General features: G+C 41.6%; 2 protein-coding genes across 10 annotated transcripts in view; one reads left to right on the forward strand and one right to left on the reverse strand.

Annotated features, from left to right (window-relative positions):
- Positions 1-3,972: 3,972 nt before the first annotated feature.
- Positions 3,973-8,733, forward strand: PDCD5 (programmed cell death 5). Its single transcript, XM_014942294.1, has 6 exons — positions 3,973-4,206; positions 5,263-5,303; positions 6,487-6,548; positions 6,977-7,068; positions 7,306-7,377; positions 7,757-8,733. Exons 1-6 carry the CDS (start codon positions 4,141-4,143, stop codon positions 7,802-7,804), a joined length of 381 nt encoding a protein of 126 aa, XP_014797780.1. The 5' UTR covers positions 3,973-4,140; the 3' UTR covers positions 7,805-8,733.
- A 1,324-nt stretch (positions 8,734-10,057) lies between these two features.
- Positions 10,058-20,269, reverse strand: part of ANKRD27 (ankyrin repeat domain 27) — a 44,149-nt gene continuing 33,937 nt past the window's right edge. For 5 of the 9 annotated variants that reach the window (XM_014942283.1, XM_014942286.1, XM_014942285.1 and 2 more), the window contains 7 exons: positions 19,002-19,199; positions 17,714-17,833; positions 16,960-17,121; positions 15,952-16,060; positions 14,634-14,715; positions 14,027-14,099; positions 10,058-11,800 (listed from right to left, as the gene is read on the reverse strand). In XM_014942283.1, coding sequence (XP_014797769.1) covers positions 11,525-11,800; positions 14,027-14,099; positions 14,634-14,715; positions 15,952-16,060; positions 16,960-17,121; positions 17,714-17,833; positions 19,002-19,199 — 1,020 coding nt within the window. In that variant the 3' untranslated portion in view covers positions 10,058-11,524. Of the gene's footprint in view, positions 11,801-13,346; positions 13,474-14,026; positions 14,100-14,633; positions 14,716-15,951; positions 16,061-16,959; positions 17,122-17,713; positions 17,834-19,001; positions 19,200-20,269 lie in introns of those variants that run through there. The other 4 variants (XM_014942287.1, XM_014942288.1, XM_014942289.1 and 1 more) reach the window with 4 other exon arrangements.

The following is a 20,269-nucleotide window of genomic DNA, read 5'->3' on the forward strand; positions in this document are numbered from 1 at the left end:
GCGTGTCACTCCCCCCCCACACCCATTCACAATAAAGGAGCTAATTCTAGGGAGCAGGAGACAACAGGAGCAAAGTCATCAACATGGAGGTGACACAGGTGGTGCTCAAGAGGGTGATTCACACCTGCCCCTGGTTCACAGGGCAGGACAGGTGTCAGGCGGTAGCACAAGGAAGCATCTCATACTTGAGTGCACCACGCCCCAAACTTTAGTTGCTGAGGAAGGGGTTCACAATCTCTCCCTAGGCCGTGGAAACATCAGAAAACTTCAAAGCTTTATACTGAACGTATGGTGGTTCACACTTAACAGACTTGAAAAGGGAATTTCTGTGGGAGCAGCAAAAGCACAAAACAAAGTGGTTCAATGAAGATGAAATAGGATACATACCTCTTTAGCTTGTAGAGTTTCTACAACTTCTTTAAAGCGTTACATTCTTCAGTCCACACTTGCACTGCCAACTTCTCTCTCTTTAATGCTTCACATTCAGAGATATGCCTTGTCTCCATGTCCATGATTTCAGCAGCATGCAGTTCTTGCATTTGGTTAATTTTCTCAGCCTAAGAGCATAACAAACCTTCTGCTCGCTTGCAGGGAAGCGCCTCCTCCCTTCCCGTTCCCTGCTGCAGGAAAGCTCTGCGTGCATTTAGGTACGGCCAAGAAAAGTACTCACAATATAAAAGTGTTGGCACTAATTGGCACTAATTCAACCGGCACAGCTCCGAACCCATACCATTGCGCTCTCCATCCCCAGAACGCACAGTTGTCATTTGACTGGGGGCTTCTTCCTCTCCTACCCAAGCGGGATGGACATCTGGGCAGCGGCACTGCCACTACCGCGCTGCTGGGAAAATGCGCCACTGAAAGCCAGGCAGACGTCAAGCTCTTCAGGGCACTCCACCTAAAGAGCAGGGGAAAACAAACAAACAAAAAAACCCAAACAAACAAAAAAAACAAAACCAAAAAACACCTGTTACCTTCAGTCACCTCTCTTTTCAAAGATTTACAACAAATACCTCACTGCTCGGGGACGCCTAAGAGGCTGTAGGCTACGGCCAGTGGACAGTTGCTGTTTAAACCCTGCAATTCAGTTTGTACGTGCTACAACTTTATGTCTTTTTTTAAAGTCTCCTTTACGATAGAAAAAAACCAGGAAGGTAAAAGATCCCCCAAACGTCTGTACTATCAGCGGGGGGAAATCCAATCCCCAGTGCTAAAATCCATCACGCTACCAAAAAGGACTGGCCAATGCTTTTGGCTGTGCCAAACACGCAGAGGAATGGAGCTTGGCCATGTCCCCACTGTTACAACCCAGAGCCCAAAGGCTGGCCACGCCATCGGCTGTTGGAAGAGGTGCCACACTTGGGCCTTTGGAAAGACATTTCCTTTCTTTTTTTCCCTATTCAATAGAGCATGCAACGTCTCGTCACTGATGACTTCTGCTACCCAGCGCATCTCCAAGGATCTGATCTCACGGGAACTTCAGAAAAGGCAACCACTTGGAATGAGAAACATGTTCCCTTTTGGAAAACCTCCTTCCGACTGATGTCCAAATGACACACTGTAGGCTACGGACAAAGGACATTCCTGGAAGGCTTGACTCACCTAAGCCATGTCAGGACTCGCCGTCACCAGTGACGAGGCTGCTGATGCTCCCGTTTCGTGGCAAAGCCTGGAAAACAGGCAGAAGCAGCGCCGGTTCATCCCATTTGGTCCATGTCTCTTCTTTGACCTTGCCTGCTTTTAGCGCAGATGCCATGAAAGAGGAGTGAAAAAGAAAAGGTGAGGTCAGGCAGCAAAAGAGCTCTGCAGGCTGCCATCTGCAGTCAACCAGGCACCCTGTTTTGGAAACCACACACCCACCCACACCCACAAAACAAACAAACAGACAAACAAAGAGACAAAAAACACAGCACCTGGCCTCTTTCTTGTCTTCAGGAGCTCATCCCTGTCTCGGCACGCTATCTCGTCAGAGCAGGAAGCACAGATGATCTGTATCCTGAGGACACCTGCATGGGATTAACGCATGTCCAGAAGCAGTCCCCATCTCTAAGAGCGTGTCACTTTTGGGCTTTTAATAAGCATAACTCAAGGGGATTCACTGGCATGGCTGGGAGGAAACTCATTCGCTTTTCAATGAAACCTCTCCTTGGAGGAGAAAAAAAAAATATGTTAGAGACTGAAAAAAAAATTGAGATTGAGAGCTCCCACCCACGAGGGAACTGTGAGGGCGTCAACAACAGCGAAGACCAACAGCAGCAACATTAGAGGAAATTTAGCTTTCGCCCTGATCACATCCTTAAGAGACCCTCCCAGTCTACACCTCAGGCCTATGAAGGACCGGTCCTTTCCTGGAATGACAAACTCCATTCTTTTTACTTCAAAGGCCTAAGCTGAAGGCTCCTCGGAACAACGTGGACTGAGCCAGAGAAAAACATGCCATCGCTACTTGAATTAAAAAAAAAAAAAAAAAAAAAAAAAAAAAAAATAAAAAAAAAAATAATTCATTGGGCTTTTAATAAGCATAACTCAAGGGGATTCACTGGCATGGCTGGGAGGAAACTCATTCGCTTTTCAATGAAACCTCTCCTTGGAGGAGAAAAAAAAAATATGTTAGAGACTGAAAAAAAAATTGAGATTGAGAGCTCCCACCCACGAGGGAACTGTGAGGGCGTCAACAACAGCGAAGACCAACAGCAGCAACATTAGAGGAAATTTAGCTTTCGCCCTGATCACATCCTTAAGAGACCCTCCCAGTCTACACCTCAGGCCTATGAAGGACCGGTCCTTTCCTGGAATGACAAACTCCATTCTTTTTACTTCAAAGGCCTAAGCTGAAGGCTCCTCGGAACAACGTGGACTGAGCCAGAGAAAAACATGCCATCGCTACTTGAATTAAAAAAAAAAAAAAAAAAAGAAAAAGAATAAATAAAAAAAAAAATAAATCAAGTGACACATCTGTTTCCATTGTGTTTCATCCACTACTTTTCCACTAGCATCTAGGTGCTCAAAAATCAACTGCAAGGACACCACATGCTAATAAAAATAGAGTTATGAATCCAAACTAAAAGGCTGTTGCCAAGTTACCCGTAAAATTAGTAGGAACAAACAGAAGAGAAACACTTGAGCCCAAGGAAGGTAATGGGCAGCTCTTCATTTAGTCGAGGTGAAAGTTTGCTCTTTTAGCTCAAAGGAAGCCATTCCTAACTACCGAGGGCCCGATTCAGGCAGGTGGCATGCTCCATTAACTGCAATTCTTCATTAGCTTTTCCCCACTGGCAGCAAATTGGCTTTTTCCACGGGTTGGACGTGGAGCATCTGTAGCGTCCCTCAACTCGCAAATGTTTCTCGCCGTGCCCCCAACCCCACGCCTGCAGCTCCTGAGCAGCGAGTGGAACCAGCCCCGCAGTACTTCCTTCCCGCCCCGCAGAAGGCAACCCTGGGAAAAGAAGAGGCGAGAAACGACCCTGGCTGACAGGCAGCCAACAGGGACCAGCCGGGGGACCCCCACCGGGAGTGGGGCCGGGATGGATCCTCCACACACAGGCCCGCCTGGCGCGGGTCTCACCCCCGCGGGAAGGGGCCGGGCTTCCCGCCGGCAGACGGGCACCTCCCCGCTGCTCGGAGCGCCGTGCCGGACACAGCCCTGCCTGCGCCCAGGCGCTAGAAGAGCAACCAGTTCCATATCGCTCAAACCAGGACGCCCCAGCCCAGACCCGCTCACCCGCCGTAACGCCCCCGCTCCGCCCTGCCCCTCGCGGAACCGCACCCTGGGGGCGGGCAGGCCTGACCTGCGCTCCTCCAGTCAGCCGCTCCCAGTGAGGGACCGCAGCTTCCTCGACTTCTCTTCGCCGCATCCCCCCCGCTGCGGCAGTAGCCGCTGGCAGGCTTCCGCCCGGCAGGCCGGGGCGCGGCAGGGAAGGGGCGCGCCGCTGGCCCTGCCGTTCGGGCAGCGCCGCGAACTGCCGCATGGAGCGGGGCTGAGGAAAGCTGCGGGGAATGCGCCGGGGGAGGACTCACCGCCGCTGTCGCTCGGCGGCTGCGCCGTGAGGCGCAGCCGGCGCCCGGGGAAGGCCCGTCCCCGCGCTCAGCCGCGGGACGGTGGCGCAGGCGCGGGGCGGGGGCGGTGCCCGCCCCTCAGCTATGGCGGACGAGGAGCTGGAGGCCCTGCGGCAGCAGCGTCTGGCCGAGCTACAGGCCAAGCACGGGGTAAGGTGCGGGGGCGCCCCCCCAATATCCCGCCGCCGGGCGCGGCAGGACCCTTCCCTCCGGGCTGCGTGGCGGCCGGCGTTTGGGGGATGCAGGAGCGGCGGGGAGGAGGCCTTACCCCTTGGGGAGGCCTCGCTTGAATAAAAGCTTAGGCTGGAGGCTGAGGGGGGCAGCGGAAGGCGGCCGGGCCCGGCCCGGCCCCGGCCCCGGCCCCGGCCCCGGCCCCGTGCCCTGACTTGAACCGTTGCCGACTGCGGCCTCCGCCCCCGGAGAGTGGCTGGGGCCTGCCTCCCCCTGCCCGCCCAGGGTGCCCTGGCTGCTGCCGCGGAAGGCTTGGTACGTACCCCTCCCCTCCCCGGCCTCCTTCTTTGCCGCTGGGGATCGCACGGCTTCCCATCACCGGCCGTCGCAGCCATCGGTGTTCTCGGTCTGTGTCGTCGTTCCTGCGAGGGCTCCTTCCATGCCTATAATCAGCCTCGTCTCCTCTCTCTGTGTGGCTTCCCGTTCTGCTTTCACACTTTGAAATGTTACCTATAAAATTTGAGGTGCAGACTCAACGTAAAGTTCAGTTTTTTCCCTTTATTTTTTTTTGTTACTTGCTTCTGAGTAGTCGTCTAGGCTGTCTCTATTCGTCCTAAAGTACATGCTAGGATGGTGTTTTCTTCTGTATTGATAAATAGTGTTACATGGATTTCATTTGCCCTTATCTTATTTTAATAGGTTTTAAATGCTGTTGGCTGTTTTCTGGGCTTTGGGAAAGTTTATTATCTTAGACTTAACTCAAAGGCCTTTTAACATCCAAACATACAACAGTCTCCGGATGGATCTGGTAGTGCTCGTAATTGCACTAGTTTGTATTACTGCTTTGTGAGGAAAAGCATAGTATGGCACATTTATTTACTAGGGCAGCAGATTGTTATTTTCAGGATCTCGTCTGTGGTCAGGCAGGCTTAGCAGTCAGGTTTTGCTTACATTGACTATGCTGGAATATTTAAACTTACTATCCTGTATGGAATGTTTTTGGATGATCATATTTATTCTTATCTCATTCTGTAGGATCCTTCCAGTGATCCATCGCAACAGGAAGCAAAACAGAGGTATAAATGAAAACTGTTGACTTTTGGTCTTATATCTAATTGTTTTGAACCTTTTGCTTGTTTAATTTTTGGAGTATTTAATTTCTTTGGAATACTCACCGGAATATTTTTGTTGTTGCTGGGAAAACCACCAGCAAAGAAGCTGAAATGTCAAAAATTTAATCCAAGCATAGCTAAAATCTGATTGATCCGAGTGTAATTCCCAAGGCATGACTCTCTTGGATGATGCACAACAGCTATGAGGCAGCCTGAACCCTGACTGGGGTGAGAGGGTGTGGAGGAAAACATCAGTAGCAGCTCGTTTTCACTTTGGGACTCAGCTGAGTGCAGTAATCTCATGACCCTTAGTGATGCAAGAGAATATTTTGGGGAAGCATTGTCACTCCCACTGTCATCTCCTTCTGGAACTCAGAAACCTTGCCTTTTCAGGGTTGGTCATAAGAAAATCTTGAAGGCAGGCAGAACTCTTTCCACGCTGGAGTTTTGTCTGAGTGATGAGTTTAGGTTTGGCTCTGTTAGTGCAGTGGGAACATGCTTTCCTAGTTGATTTGATTTTTCTGGGACATCTATTGCAGTTAAAAACATGCAAGAAAACGATTCATGTCAGAGGTTAGCGTGGAAACAGCATTTAGTATTTGCGCTAAATAGGAAGTTGAAAACAAGTATTTTAAGAGCTAGACTTTGCACAGTCCAAGTTTGTATTACCCGAAATGCACAAACTGAAATGCCAGTTCTGCAAATACTTAGTTGAATACTATATGAGGACCTACTGAAAAATTCTAAGTACATGAGCTTTAGTTCTGTCTTGCAATTGCATGGGCTATTCCTTATGCCTGCTCTGCCGTACAACACCTTTGGTGAAATTCCACACGGAACTGAATGCAGAGTCTTTACAGTGGGTAGCAAGGCTTTTGTCTTTAAGATGTAGTCATAAACAGTAAGGTGTAAGTAGTAAACTCTGTCTTGATTTCTTGGATTGCTTTGTTGTCAGCTATGTAACTTTGTCAGTGTACATAGAGATACTTAGGACAGAAAATGCTATTAAAGAAATCATGTAAATGTAAGGTTTGAAGTTACCTCAAGAAGTCACTTGCACAAATCCAAAGTCTTCTGTAGTTTGCTGTTTTGTGCATATTATTTTAGGAAATCCCATTTTTAACATATGGCTAATTTTTCATTACAGGGAAGCAGAGATAAGAAATACTATTTTAGCTCAAGTACTTGATCAAGCAGCTCGTGCAAGATGTAAGTATCCAGGTACCTTTCTTATAGAAAACACTCATTTCCAGTGCTGCTCAAATCAAGCACGTTATGTACTTGTATAAAGGTCAGACTAGAAAAATACTGTTGTTGATGGGAAGATATGATATCAATGATTGGGGGAGTTAACTGGCATCTGAATGATGGTAGTTAATCAATAATTTTTAATTAATAGTAGGAATTGTAGTGAGAGTCAAAATTAGTTTATCTAATTAGGAACAAATATTTAAAAATAAGGAATATAACTATCTTGTATCTTTATTTTACATAAAAGAAAAATGCCTTTTTTAATTTATTTCATGATCCTGGCATGAAGACGACAATTTCATAGGGACATTTGTCACTTCTTAGTTATGAGTGCAGATATTGAGTATGTTTTAAAACAAAATGAACAGAGCCTCTTTTTGTTGCAGTAAGTAATTTAGCACTTGTGAAACCAGACAAAGCAAAAGCAGTAGAGAACTATCTCATACAGATGGCAAGATTTGGACAGCTAGCTGGAAAGGTGAGTTTAATGTTTTTCTAATTCTTTCTTACATGTGTTCATTTTCAAACCTAATTCACTCTAGAAAAGGGGTTTTTTTAATATCTGTAAATTAAATAACTGAAAAAAGCAATTGAGAGCTTCTAAATACTACTATATAATTCCATCAAACGCCTTTTATAAGAAGGTAAAGTATGATTTGGTTGTTAGATAGTAACTGTCTCTCAGACTGTGTTTATACAGCTTTTGCTTTCCTAGGTATCAGAACAAGGTTTGATAGAAATACTTGAAAAAGTGAGTCAGCAAACAGAAAAGAAAACAACAGTAAAGGTAAGATTTATTTCCAAAATGTAATTTTAATTTGTTATCAAATAGAGCAGAAAAAATCATGGTAGAACTTGAACTTTTATTTACCACCTCTCTAACCTACACTGGTAAGTGCTGGGTTAAATCAGAGAGTCCTTATCAGTAGCACAGTTTGCAGATGCTGGCACTGGGATGTTGGCGTTTGTTGTGACCCAGGTCACCCCGTGTCTGTCCTGCACTATCATCCCAGGCAGGGATTTGGCTGGGGGGAAGGCAGGTGGAGGGGTGAATGTTCTGCTCACGTATTATATATTCATTGTCAAACGTGTGGAGTTTGAAAGGCTTGCTCTATGTTGGATTTAACTGTGTCCCTTCTATTTTCACGTCATGTATTTCATTTTAGTTCAACAGAAGGAAAGTATTGGATTCTGATGAAGAGGATGATTATTAATACCACCATAAGACTGGCTGCCAAACAAAAGGCCTGGAAAAAGGCAACATTCTGTAATCAGGCAGAATGCAAAATCTGAAAATGTTTACGCTTCTTTTTTTTTTTATATATCTATAAAAAGGCAAACAAATGAACTTGTAAAGTAAATCTGAGAAGGGGATTTTGTAACTTAAATTTTTGTAGTCTAAGAGGCTGAGCAGTGGGACTCCCCCCTGCTTTGTTAGCATGAATGTTTTGTTGCCCCTTACTCAGCGTGTAAGCTATGCTTTCAGCACCTGCACACATTTAACTTGCTGCTGCTGGAGATACCGTAATGTGAGGAGGAGCCAAGCGTGAAGCACAGAACAGCCGCTCTCTCTGGGAGTTGAGAGACTTACCTCCAGGCTGTAATCACAGAAGTGCTAAGAACGAGATTGCCTGAGCCCCTGCAGGGAGCCTGTCCAGCTGCTCACTGGCTCTCAAGTCCTTACCGGAAATCTATAAAATTAAGTGAAGGTATCAAAGTAGTGTTTGGATCACAGACCTTCATGTCAGGCAGTCTGTATAAAGAAACTAACCAGCATACAATTGAACTGTTCCCCTATGAAATTATCAAGCCATCTCAAGCAAGTTAACTGTGTAATACAGCACTGTTCAGACACTCGGTATCGTATATTCTTAAAACTACCTCCATTTTTATCAAATGGCTGGAGCGTTTCTTACCTTGAAAAAAACATTTTCCTAAACTTTCTGCAACTCCTGCATGCATAAAGTAAAACTGAACTTGTGCTATATGTTTATTCAAAATATGGTTATGGAAATACATAGGATAAATACTGTAATGTGCTGATAAACACTCTACCATCACAAAACCCTTTTCTGGCAAAACAAGAACATGTATGATCCCAACTGCAGTGTTTTTCGGAACTGAATAAAGTTGTTCAAAGTGAGCACTAGTGGGTATTTTTCATCTTGCATGAATGTGGTGCAAAATATTTAAGTAGTCATTATTTTTGTTTCGTTTGGACTAGACTGGGCATTTTGCTTGTCCACATTTGTAACTGGGATTCCTTAACTTCAGTGATTTCATGAGTGTAGCTAAATTTCTTTAGACTAATGACCCTTTTCCAGTGCAAAGCGATTCAAGCCAAGGTGTGGTGACAGGTAGTTTAAAAGTTTTCCTGTTAGGGCTACAGATATACCCTAAGCAACTATGCTTCATATTCCCATTTCCGAGTTTATCAAATTCTACATAGAACAACAGAAGCTTTATCACCTTGCTGCTCTTCTAAAAAGGCTGTTCCAGAATATCAAGGTTGTCAAAACGTGCTGTAGTGCTTTGCATTTATTTTAACTTGGAACCTTTTGCAGTTAAACTGGAGAGATCACTAACATGCTTTGCAGACAAATCACGTGTCATGAAGTGGACTTCAGTCTATTTGCATAGGGGTACTCCCTTCAAATCCTGTTCCAGTTTAGCCTTTGATGATCCTATTTTTGAACGTTAAGGTATTTTTTTAATTACGAGCTTGCTTAAGCACGGCAAAGGAAACTTGCAAACTATTTAAGTTAGCTAAATAATCTGTTAGTTGTCATCTTTCCATCATTTAAATTCCAGTGGAACTGTTTGGCATTGAGTGTTTGGATTTTTTTCCCTATTCACACCCTATATATCCCAAGTGCCTGGACATAAGCTTTCTAATGTATTAAAAAGCTAATTAACTGATTTTTCTCATCCATACTGTCAAGAAGTCTTAAGACAAGAATCATATAGTTAGATACATAGTATAATTAAAACACAAGCAAAATTTTCACTATGTAGTTTGGAAATTGGATCTATGACAGTTTACTTGTATCTTAAACTCTCTAATATGTAGGTTATTTTTGCTACAATAAGTGACTTACTCTAGGTGAAATTTATAGTGTCAAAAGAAGATAAAACTAGTTCATATCTCTTTCCTCTTGGTCTTTTGGCTTGTAATAGCTGAATGTCAATCCTACTCTTTTTTTTTTTTTTAATGCAGAGCTAGAGAAGGAAGTTACTTGAAAACAGTTTCACTAAAAAACTTACACCTCTGTGCCTTAAATCCAAAACCACACAAGCTAATAATAGACCTCCATAAATGTAGGAGAGAAGGCAGCTGTACTGAACTTGAGAGTAAATTCCAACAGATCCCTTACTTTAGACACAGACACCAGGTGAGGTCTTCAAAAACAAAAGCAAGGAAATCTGCATAAAGGACTCGATGCTTTTAAAAAAGCACTCAAAGTAAACATTTTCAAGAGTTAGTTTACTAGTTTTCTTTCCATCATTTGGCACAAATCCAAGGCACATTAGAAAATCAGATGAACTTATAAATTATTAGAAAAATAAACACGACCCTCATCACTAAATGTCCATATGTGCACTTACTGCACATTTTACCTCTTAGATTAAAAAATTATCTGAAAAAATCACCAGTGTTGTCTTCCAGCTTTACTAATACCACAGTTAAAAGAAAGAGAATTATTCATACAAACAGTTTATGAAATAAAATGCAAGCTGGATGAGCCAAGAATAAAAAATACTGCACTTATAAACCTGGCTTGTGCTGTTCACACATTCTCCTACCGTAACCCAAACAGAAGGTGCAGTCCCAATCGCAGCAGCCATCTCTCATTACTTGTGAGCTTTCAGTTCTTCAGCAATCACCTCTAGGAATAAGATAATATTTGGCCTATTCCAACATATGCTTACTGATGTGAGAAGTAATTTTCATAATGGCAATTTCACCTTCTTAAAGAGCAGTCTGGAGCAGGCTCCTAAGCAGCAGTTTTGTCCACGCATGTTGCCCAGATTTAGAATCAGGAATATTTATGCATTTTTGCATGACTTGCTTTAGAGGAAGGAAAAAAAACCACCCAAACACAACAACTTTAACCAATTTGCTCTGTATACATGTCCCTATACATTCTTGATTCTGCAAATTTTTCTGTTACTAGGCAGTGAACAGCGAGTCCAAAGTCTAGCTTTGCCAAGGGCTCTCTACTTTTTCCTAGTATCTTGGCTCCTGTGTAAGAACTTGATCTTGCAGATCCCATACAGGGGAGTGTTGCAAAGAAATTAGCAAGGATTACATCCCTTCACATTAATAGCATGTATAAATTTCTAATGTGGTGTCACAGGTGTTATGGACCATTGTTTTCCCAGCTACTGAAATATACAGAAATATATACTATAACGGCTTGTAATGTTACAATAAAAATAGAGACATTTCAGTTACCTCTAGCAATAAATACCTTGTTATCCAATATATTTTATATATATATATATAAATATAGAGATACTTATATATACTTATCCAATGTAGTGATAAAAACTGAAAATGCAAAAATTATTCAGAGACTTAACAACAAAGTAAGCATCTGAAAAATACAATACAGGGTTTGGTTTGGTTTACTGTTACATATATTTTTTTAATAAGTGCTAAATAGAATAGGAAAGCAATTTTGCTGTCTGTGTCTCAGTCCGTCCCTGTTTGTTGAGATCAGTCATGATCTGGCTGTGTAGTTCCCTCCAATATAAACAGAGGATTCAGTCTTCGAAAGTGCTAGGAACAGTCTGTTTCTCCTGAAGAGAGTCATCCTCACATGCTGTTCTGATTGCAGAGCATCACTGAATTCTTTGATACACAGTGAAGTGTTACTGAAATTAACACCACCTAGTTCCTCAGCTTTTGACATCAAATTCGCACTCCCTTATCAATGTTTTGAAAGCAAGTCATCACAGCAGTCTCTTGATTGTGTAATACTTGGATTTCTAGGGCTGGTTAAACTATTATCGCTGACATTTTCTGCTGAAAGTGTCACATTAACAGTGTGTCTTCGGTGCATTAATTTACTCCTGTGAGGAACTTCTATCATGTCATCATGTTTCACAAACTCACCACTGCATCCTGTGTCAATAATCTTAACTGTGCTCTGGTCCAGTGTTTCAACGGATTTTAACTTGGTTTTATCAAAGCTTTTAATAGCTAACTGAAAAAAAGAGATAGAAAAATGGTACGTTAAAAGCACTGTCTACTTTCTTCATTATAAAGTAGTAGTATGAATATTGTGTTGCTTGAATATAATTATCACATTTATTTCATGGTATTCTTCATACTGAGAACACAGCCAAGGATTAAAAATAGCATACTTTGTAGGACAGTAATTACAGAATCATAGAATCATTCAGGTTGGAAAAGATCCTTGGGATCGAGTCCAACCATCAACCCTACTCTACAAAGTTCTCCCCTACACCATATCCCCCAACACCACATCTAAATGACTCTTAAACACATCCAGGGATGGTGACTCAACCACCTCCCTGGGCAGCCTATTCCAGTGTCTGACCACAGCAGCTTTCCAGTCATACTTCCCCAAGCCTGTACCGATGCAGGGGGTTGGTGTGGAAGGACCTGGCACTTGGCCTTGTTGAAGTTCATTCCATCTGCAAATGAGAAAATAAGAGCCCCAGCCTACACACAAATCAGTGACTGAAAGGATAATGAAGGCATTCCAAACCTTATTTTCACTGCAGTATCTCATCGTAACTCTTCTAATCAACTTTTGTAATGCAAGTCTCAAGGTACTTGAAATTAACAGCCATCTCTTTCACCATTAAGAAATGAGTAAGTGGTAATAGAGATGGGCTCCACCAGGCACTGCTGAAGGCAAAAACTCCCCATCTCAGATCTCATCTGTCAGGGGGGAGACAGCCACCATCCCCACTGACCTTAAAGGCTCTTTTTGATCATTCCAACTATTCTTCTCTACCATTTCCATATCTGCTCCTGATTGATTCCTCCTTGTCAGAGTGAGTGGATCTCTTTGATTATTGGCCACTCTGCAAATGTTAAAATAACTAAGACAAAAAGGACGGTCCAAACATGCTAGTGACAGTTTTTCTAAGAACTGAAGAAAGAAATTAATTATAACAGAATCACTGCATGATATGGCGTTGGAAGGGACCTCTGGAGATCATCTAGTCCAACCCCCTGCCAGAGCAGGGCCACCCAGAGCAGATTGCACAGGAACATGTCCAGGAGGGTTTGAATGTCTCCAGAGACAGAGACTCCACCACCTCCCCGGGCAGCTTGTTCAGGGCTCTGCCCCCTCAAAGTGAAGAAGTTCCTCCTCAGTTATGATACCCTTTTACTGAAATAATGGCAAGAATCTTGTAAAAGTTTCAGATGGAGATTGTACATGTTTAAACCCACTAACAATTCAGAGCTGTATGACTTGCAAATTCACCAAGTCCCGACGGTCACACATGGTTAAAGTGCTATGTATCAGGGTCACAGTAGTTTTTTGACACCTGCTGTGCTTGTGTGACATACTGCCCTCAGCGATCCACCATTATAAAATTTAAATCCCACAGTTTATAGCGTTAGTTTGGCATTCTCAAGGCTCTTTGCAAATGTTTAATCTCATCCGGGCTCTACGAATTAGAGCAGCATTCCATTTTCTAGATGGAGATGAGCGGCAGAGTCTGCAATTCCTAGGCCATGTCAATCTAATAACAGGCAGCTACTGAACTAACCTGATAGAAATCCATTTTCGTTTGAATAGGTCAGTTTTTCTCTTGATCTGGTGTGCTGAAATGGCGCAGCAGAAGGCCCAGTGAGAGGCAAAGGCAGTATAAAGGAGGAAGAGGAAGCACACATGCTCTGGAGGGAGGGCAGCATCCAGCAGTCAGAGCGCTGTAGGATGCCACAGCGCCCCCAGCCGTACATTAATTGATTACACGCATTTCTGTCACAGCTGACAGCACAACGTGCAGTTTGCTAACGCCCTTGCAAACAATCTCGTCCTACAAGCAGACATCGTGCAAACCCCAATTTTAATCTACTGAAAACTTTTTCTCTTGTAAATAGCATCTCTGCTTGGCTACAGCTCCAGTAAGCTGAGGAGTTTACCAACCCTTGGTATAACCTCGATTTTGCCAGACATGACACAAAAAACAAGACGGAGATGAAGCCTGCAATAAGAGGCTTAAAAGGTTTAAAAGTAGGAATAAGATGTTCAACAGGCATTACAGAACCACCAAAGTTTGAACAATGATAAAATATTAGCAATTTAGCAAACAGGTCAGAACTTCTGGGATTCACCAACCACCAGTAGTAAGGAAAGTTTCCTGCTCTATATACCTATATTCATGGCAGATAAAACAAACAGATTTGCCGTATTATACAAGTAATTCAAGAAAGTATTTCCACTTACCTGATGCAATAACTGATAGTCAAAATTAGGGATGCTTTTATCTCTTGTTATTGTTCTCCGTAAATGTTTTGCTCTAAAAAAATATTTTAAAGAATGTAAATTTAACTACTGAAGTGTTTCCAGAGAAGTCTCAATCATAGAAAATCCACACGGTGGCACTATCTCTACACAGAAAAGCCACGATCTGACACCACCTCCACAAAGTGACAGGCAACCAGTATTTCCTCTGTGTGTGTGTGTATACATATATATATAATGTATTTCAACAGAATATATATTAACGTTTAAAAAGATCATAGGCAAAACCCAACCACTGAGTGAAGCACTAAGATAATATTTTTAAAGCAGTCTAACTCTTAAATTCTTAATTTTTGGTACACTAAGTATCAGTGCAAACCCAATTTTAAATACGTTTGTAGTGCTTCCCTCGCTCCTGCTGTTCACCACCGAGGAGTGGGTCACGCCTAGAACATCTGTCTGGTGATACCACCATCTGTACGTGATGTGTAACAATGCTTGACCCCCTTTGGGGTTCTATCAACAGTTGCATTTCTTGTTCACTTATGGGAAACAATAAACATACTTCTGAGGAAGCTTCTATGCTTACTTGTTAAATCTGTTAATTGATTGGACCAGTTGAAGTTGTCTGCTTATGGGATCATCGGCTTTCTCACATGGCTTAGAATTCACTAGGGGTTTAAAAGAACAGGCAGCTAAAATTACAACTGAGTCACACTTCAGAATTAAAAAAAAAACAAGCCCTGAATGAAAAGTGGTATCTACAGACATTACATTTAAAATTTTACAGTAAAAGTATAATAGTAATAACTTGAATTAGAGTCATAATTTATCTTTGGAAATTTTAAAGCATTTTAAATTGTAGGAGTAAGCATTCTTCATCAGATTAGCATGACTGGCCAAGCTTCTGAAGAGCTCATGTAATTCTGGGCTTTGAGGCTCTTAATTCAAACTTTTACAAACCTGAATTCATTAATACACAGATGTTATACCATCTCTTTGTTAATACTACTTACTCATATCTTCTATTGTTCTTTTAGAACTATTCTCACAATATTTGAAAGAACTATATTAATCTCAGGCGTCAGTAAACTGTGATTAATTTTGGTTTTGTATTAAAACATTCACAATCTTTCCTAGGGAAGCAGGCAAAAGCTATTTTGAAAAGCCTAACTTAAGTTCATGCTGAAGTGGGCACTCCTGCTAGTGAACTGCATCAGCCTGAAAATTCACCTGAAAAACTTCTGAGCCAGCATAAGGAAAACAGTGGATAAGCAAGAGCAGAATCTTAGGGCAACGAGGCAGAGGTGAGGATGGAGGGCGACACTACCATGTTCAAGTGGCCGTAAGACATCACAATCAGCTCCGTGGCTCTGTCAGGCTCTACCAGCGTCCCAACATACCAGCACCATGCACTGCCATTCGCTGAAAGTCACTCTTCTGCAAACCATGCTTAATGGTTGAGACAGTCACCTTTGTAGCTTTTATTTCTGTCCCGTAATACGAGAGACAGTAACGCATGGAAGAGCCACTCCCTATCCTATTTAGGACAATGTAATGACAACTAGAGGTGATTTAAATTATTCTGGTTTACTTTGCACTGAAAGGGACAATTATTACACAGTTAATTGTATCATCTCAAATGTGGAATGTTTTTTTAACTTTAAATGCTTTCATACATAAAATACACACACACACACACAGCAAAAAAGTGAAAACTGAATGTGCAGCAATGCCATGAATGTAATACAAAGTCTGCTGCATTTAGTTATAGTATGTTGGGTGTTACCTGCAATAAAGATGCAAAATAGTTGACTGACACAGATCAATTATATAAAATACTGGATGTAGTCGCACATTAATTCCTAAATCCCTTTTTATGCATACCGGGGGAATATGACCTGTACCTTTTTTTCTTAGCTTGATAGTAGCGTGCTGCTCATACTCCTTTTCTTTCTCTGCTGATGTAGATACATAGCTTGGTGCTGTTTCCAGCAACTTAATGATACTTGAATTCTTAAAAGTTTCCATTTTCACCATTATTAAAGAAAAAGAAAAACATCAGTACAATTTAGGATTCTAGTCTATGCAGTATGTGTTAGTTAATTGTCGCCAAAACAAATGTAATGCACACAAAAATACCTCATGAATACAAACTTTAAATTGTATCATTTTGAGTAGGGACAAAATCAGTGTTCCACAAGTTGCACTGTACCAAAATGACGATTTTGTAGCTTCACGTATTTTTTTAAACCCTATTATTTATGATTAAGCTAATTTCAGTTTAAATGGTAATGAACATACTGAAACTGATTCAGAACAGAATTTTGTGGTCATTAGGCTATATCTCAGAGGCTATTTAAGCGCATAAAGATAGAGACCGTGCATCAAATCATGTAAAGAGTGAAATAATTCTTTACAGTTTAATATTACATACGATGTTATTGCTATTAATACAGAGGAAGGTCAGAGTTATTGATGATAAGATAAAAGGTATCAAAAGACATCAAGGGCAAAAGATGATGGGCGGAAGAAGGAAGATTGCCAGCTGTGTAACTGATTAGTGAAAGGTGTTCATTTTCCTACATTCGGTATTTCTTCTACTCTCTCCACCATTACTAGCATAGATTTTAATGTCATCTTCATTCACGTATGTGTTTTCACCCTTTCTAGACTCATCCTTTTTGACTAGGATAACTCATTTTAGAAACACAACAGGTTTCACATACTACAGGTACCACATTGTACGTTGTACAATAAACAGGCACCTTAGTCTTTGTATCACACGTACTTGTTAAGTGCAGAAGTCTTGGCAAATGCTGTGGTGTCAAATACTTATATTTGGTTTCCTTTCTACATTATGCATATGGAACATCAGGAAAACCTAAGGTCAGGAATGCTCTTCCTGGGCTCACCGGCTCAGCGCAGTCTGCAGGGGTGCAGTTCCTCTCATTCCTTAAGTGCGTCATGGCACCATTCTGAAGGAGCAAGGTCACCAGGGCTTCGTTCCTCCCCATCACGGCCTCATGCAGCGCTGTGTTCCCTTTGGCATTGGAGAGGTTAACAGAAGCTCCACGCTGGAGAGCGACATAAAAGTGCAGTTATAAAGACAGAATAGCATGAAACAGAGACAGCACATTACTATTACGGTTTTCTCTTCTTTTATTTTCAATGTATGAATGAGAACAACGCAAGAGAAGCCTCGTAGCTGTGTATGAAGCACAAAAAGCATCAGCTAGCAATCACCGGTTCAACAATAAGCCACCTGATCGTATTATTTCCTCCTCTCTCATAGCCACAATATCATGGATCAGCTCATTTCATTTTTGCATGTATCTACTCCACATTCCAAGTTTAAGGGACATTTAAAAAATAAAATAACCAAAAAAAATGAGAAAAAACGTATGTGATAGAATCATAGGCAAGAAAACCTAACACCTGCCACAAAAAAGGTCCATAAAAACAGCTAGCTGTATAACAGTAAAGTCGTATTTATCTAATAAAAACACCACAAAGGGAAGACACTGAAAGGATGTAACAAATACTCTTCTTTTTTCTCTGGGTAGTTTTGACAGACAAACACGTAACTAAAAATACTGATAGTACTGGATAAGCACAGATATCATGTAAGAAATACTATTCTGAACATTCTGTTTTCGATGATCTTACCTGTAACAACAAGGCCGTAGTCTCATACTGACCATTCAAGCATGCATAAATTAAAGGAGTATTTCCATATATGTCTTTTTTATTTTGTTTAGCATTGTAATCCATCAGACACTTTACCACCTATTGAAAGAAGTGACAATGCTTTAAGATACCAGCTAACCACAACCATGCAGTTAAAAACATTTTTTTGAAATCTAGAGTGAAAAAGAAATGGAAGAATAAAGGACAGAGAAAACAAGTCTTATCTTTGCCAAACAGATTATAACCACAAGCATCTCTCCCTATCACACTAATTTTCATATTTTACCACACGCTTTTACAAAAATCCTTAAGCAACTGGAAGCCAGAAGATAAAACTCGAGGGATGTGAAAAACATGTATAATCAATAACTTAACTAAACACAAAAACAAACCACCACAGCAACAGTATCCTTTCCCCCTTTCCAAACTCATCAGAAGAATGAATTCCTTCACTTGGAAGGAGCTCTTTATGTTGGAAATACTCAACTACAAGTTTGAGTTGCATTCTCGTTTTCTTCTTGTTTCCCTAGTGCTCTGTCTCCCCATCAACTTCACAATTATCTCCATTTTTTTTCCTCTTGCAGTCCGTAGCCCCTTATTCTTAAAACCCCAGTCTTCCACTTTTCCGCGTATTCCCATTTACCTGTCTGCACCTGCTTTTTCACAATCGTTATTTTCCCCCTCTTATTTACTCTCCCTCCTCTGTTAATAGCCTCCCCTGACTAGCTCATGCTTCTCCTTCACTGCTTAGGCTTCCCTGACTTCAAGTCAGGGATGAGGTTTTCTGCTACCCTTAGAGCTCCACTTGGCTCAATCTACTTAAATGAGTGGAAAATACAGTAAATATTTAATGCCGTGGCTATTGAAGATATCTAGTTCATTGCATCAACAGATGTACACATAACCTCCTTGAATAGACAGAGAGAAAATACATAGGAAGATTGAACTGCACAAGGAATTTTTAAAGTGATGTATGACCGTAGCTATTGGCAGTACTTCCATTAAACCATTATTTCAGGTCATTTAGGAGAAAAAAAGGTGCCTACTGAAACTGCTTCAGTTGAAAGATCTCCTTTCCATCCAGAGATTTTAGATATTGTAAGTAAAAACGGAATCACCAAACTAATTTTCACTGTTACTGGTTGACTCTTGTTGATTAATATCATTATTATTATTATAATTACCAATTTGCTGATAATTTCACAAAACAGCTTTTTGTTGGCAGTTAAGTGTTCAATAGCTTGCATTTATGAAGAGGCTCTGCTACCTGGAGGTGACCTTTCTGGCAGGCTAGGTGAAGAGGAACTGCCTGTTTCGCATCCTTGGCACTGATACTGGCTCCGTGTTTCAACAGGAGAGAGACCAGCTCAGAGTGCCCGTGCAGCGCAGCCACGTGCAATGGTGTGAAACCATCCTGGTTTGAAACATTCACTCCAAGGCCGTTAGCAGAGATCCTGGCAAATTTCTGTTGAGGAAAATACACAACAAAGCTATACAATTAATCATGTTACTTTCTGTTGACCAAAAAGCAGCCAAATACCTGCTAGGTATAGACAAAACAGGCTGAGGGATGTTACAAGAAGCCTAGTCTGCTTACAGATCCTAGTTTGAGACTTTCAGGAAATGAGTCAGTACACCCAAGCAGCTTTGGTAGTATTTTTCAACAGAACAATTACTTTTGTTTTTCTCTCTTTTCTTCCAACATGATAGCTTCACATATGGAAATGCCAGGAACAGTAGCCATGATTTTAAAAAGAGGCTAAAGCAGCACAGGTTGAGACCAACATAAAATTTACAGTTTTTATATAGCTGTTAGGATGCTCATACATATGGGAGTGTTAATATTATGAGTTACTTTCATTTATACAGTCATTTATGCTCTTGCAGACAGACACTGTACACCTATTTTACTGCTACATGAAGCTCGACATAGTAAGGATAAAAACTCAAATCAATTTTATTCATGTGCAAGTAGCACTGGCCCAGAGAACAGACTTCCATGGGCAGTCAAGATAAGGAAACTACCTAGAAGATGGCTTACACAGCAGCACAGAACATCCTTTTTTACTTCTCTTGCACACTGTGTAGGTGCCTAACATTTACAGTGGTAGAGAATCTCCCATTCTGCCCATCCTCTGCGTGCTTTTAAATGTGTGCCTACCTAATACAGTGGTTAAGAATAATTAATGTTTAATAACATCCTTCTACATTACTTTCAGCAGTAAATTCCACAGCAAATGCCATTCCTTCCCCCATTATCAATAAAATAAACTTTTGGGCTCTGGCATCTTTAGGGCATGATCTCTGTACTGAGGGGACATGGAGTCACGTTACCAGAGAATAAAGCACAGTGTGAACGTGAAGCATTTCAGGACAACTAACATGCTCTTAGCCTGCACAAAATAGACATAAGGTAGAGGTGAGGAATTTAGAAGAAGTTAAGCCGTCTCACATTTTCTCAGTTAATTGATATGGATAATGTTACCTCAAAGTACCCAATATGCTGAAAACTTATACTTTGAATTATTTTGCAAT

Source organism: Calidris pugnax, unplaced genomic scaffold (genome assembly GCF_001431845.1).
Source record: "Calidris pugnax isolate Ruff unplaced genomic scaffold, ASM143184v1 scaffold28, whole genome shotgun sequence".
In the NCBI taxonomy this organism is placed as follows: domain Eukaryota; kingdom Metazoa; phylum Chordata; class Aves; order Charadriiformes; family Scolopacidae; genus Calidris; species Calidris pugnax.

Excerpts from the sequence above, each read along its gene's own strand:
- PDCD5 (XM_014942294.1), top strand. The coding sequence starts at position 4,141 with ATGGCGGACGAGGAGCTGGAGGCCCTGCGGCAGCAGCGTCTGGCCGAG. Across the intron at positions 7,069-7,305 it reads TTGGACAGCTAGCTGGAAAG|GTATCAGAACAAGGTTTGAT; the intron begins GTGAGTTTAATG and ends TTGCTTTCCTAG. Across the intron at positions 7,378-7,756 it reads AAAAGAAAACAACAGTAAAG|TTCAACAGAAGGAAAGTATT; the intron begins GTAAGATTTATT and ends ATTTCATTTTAG.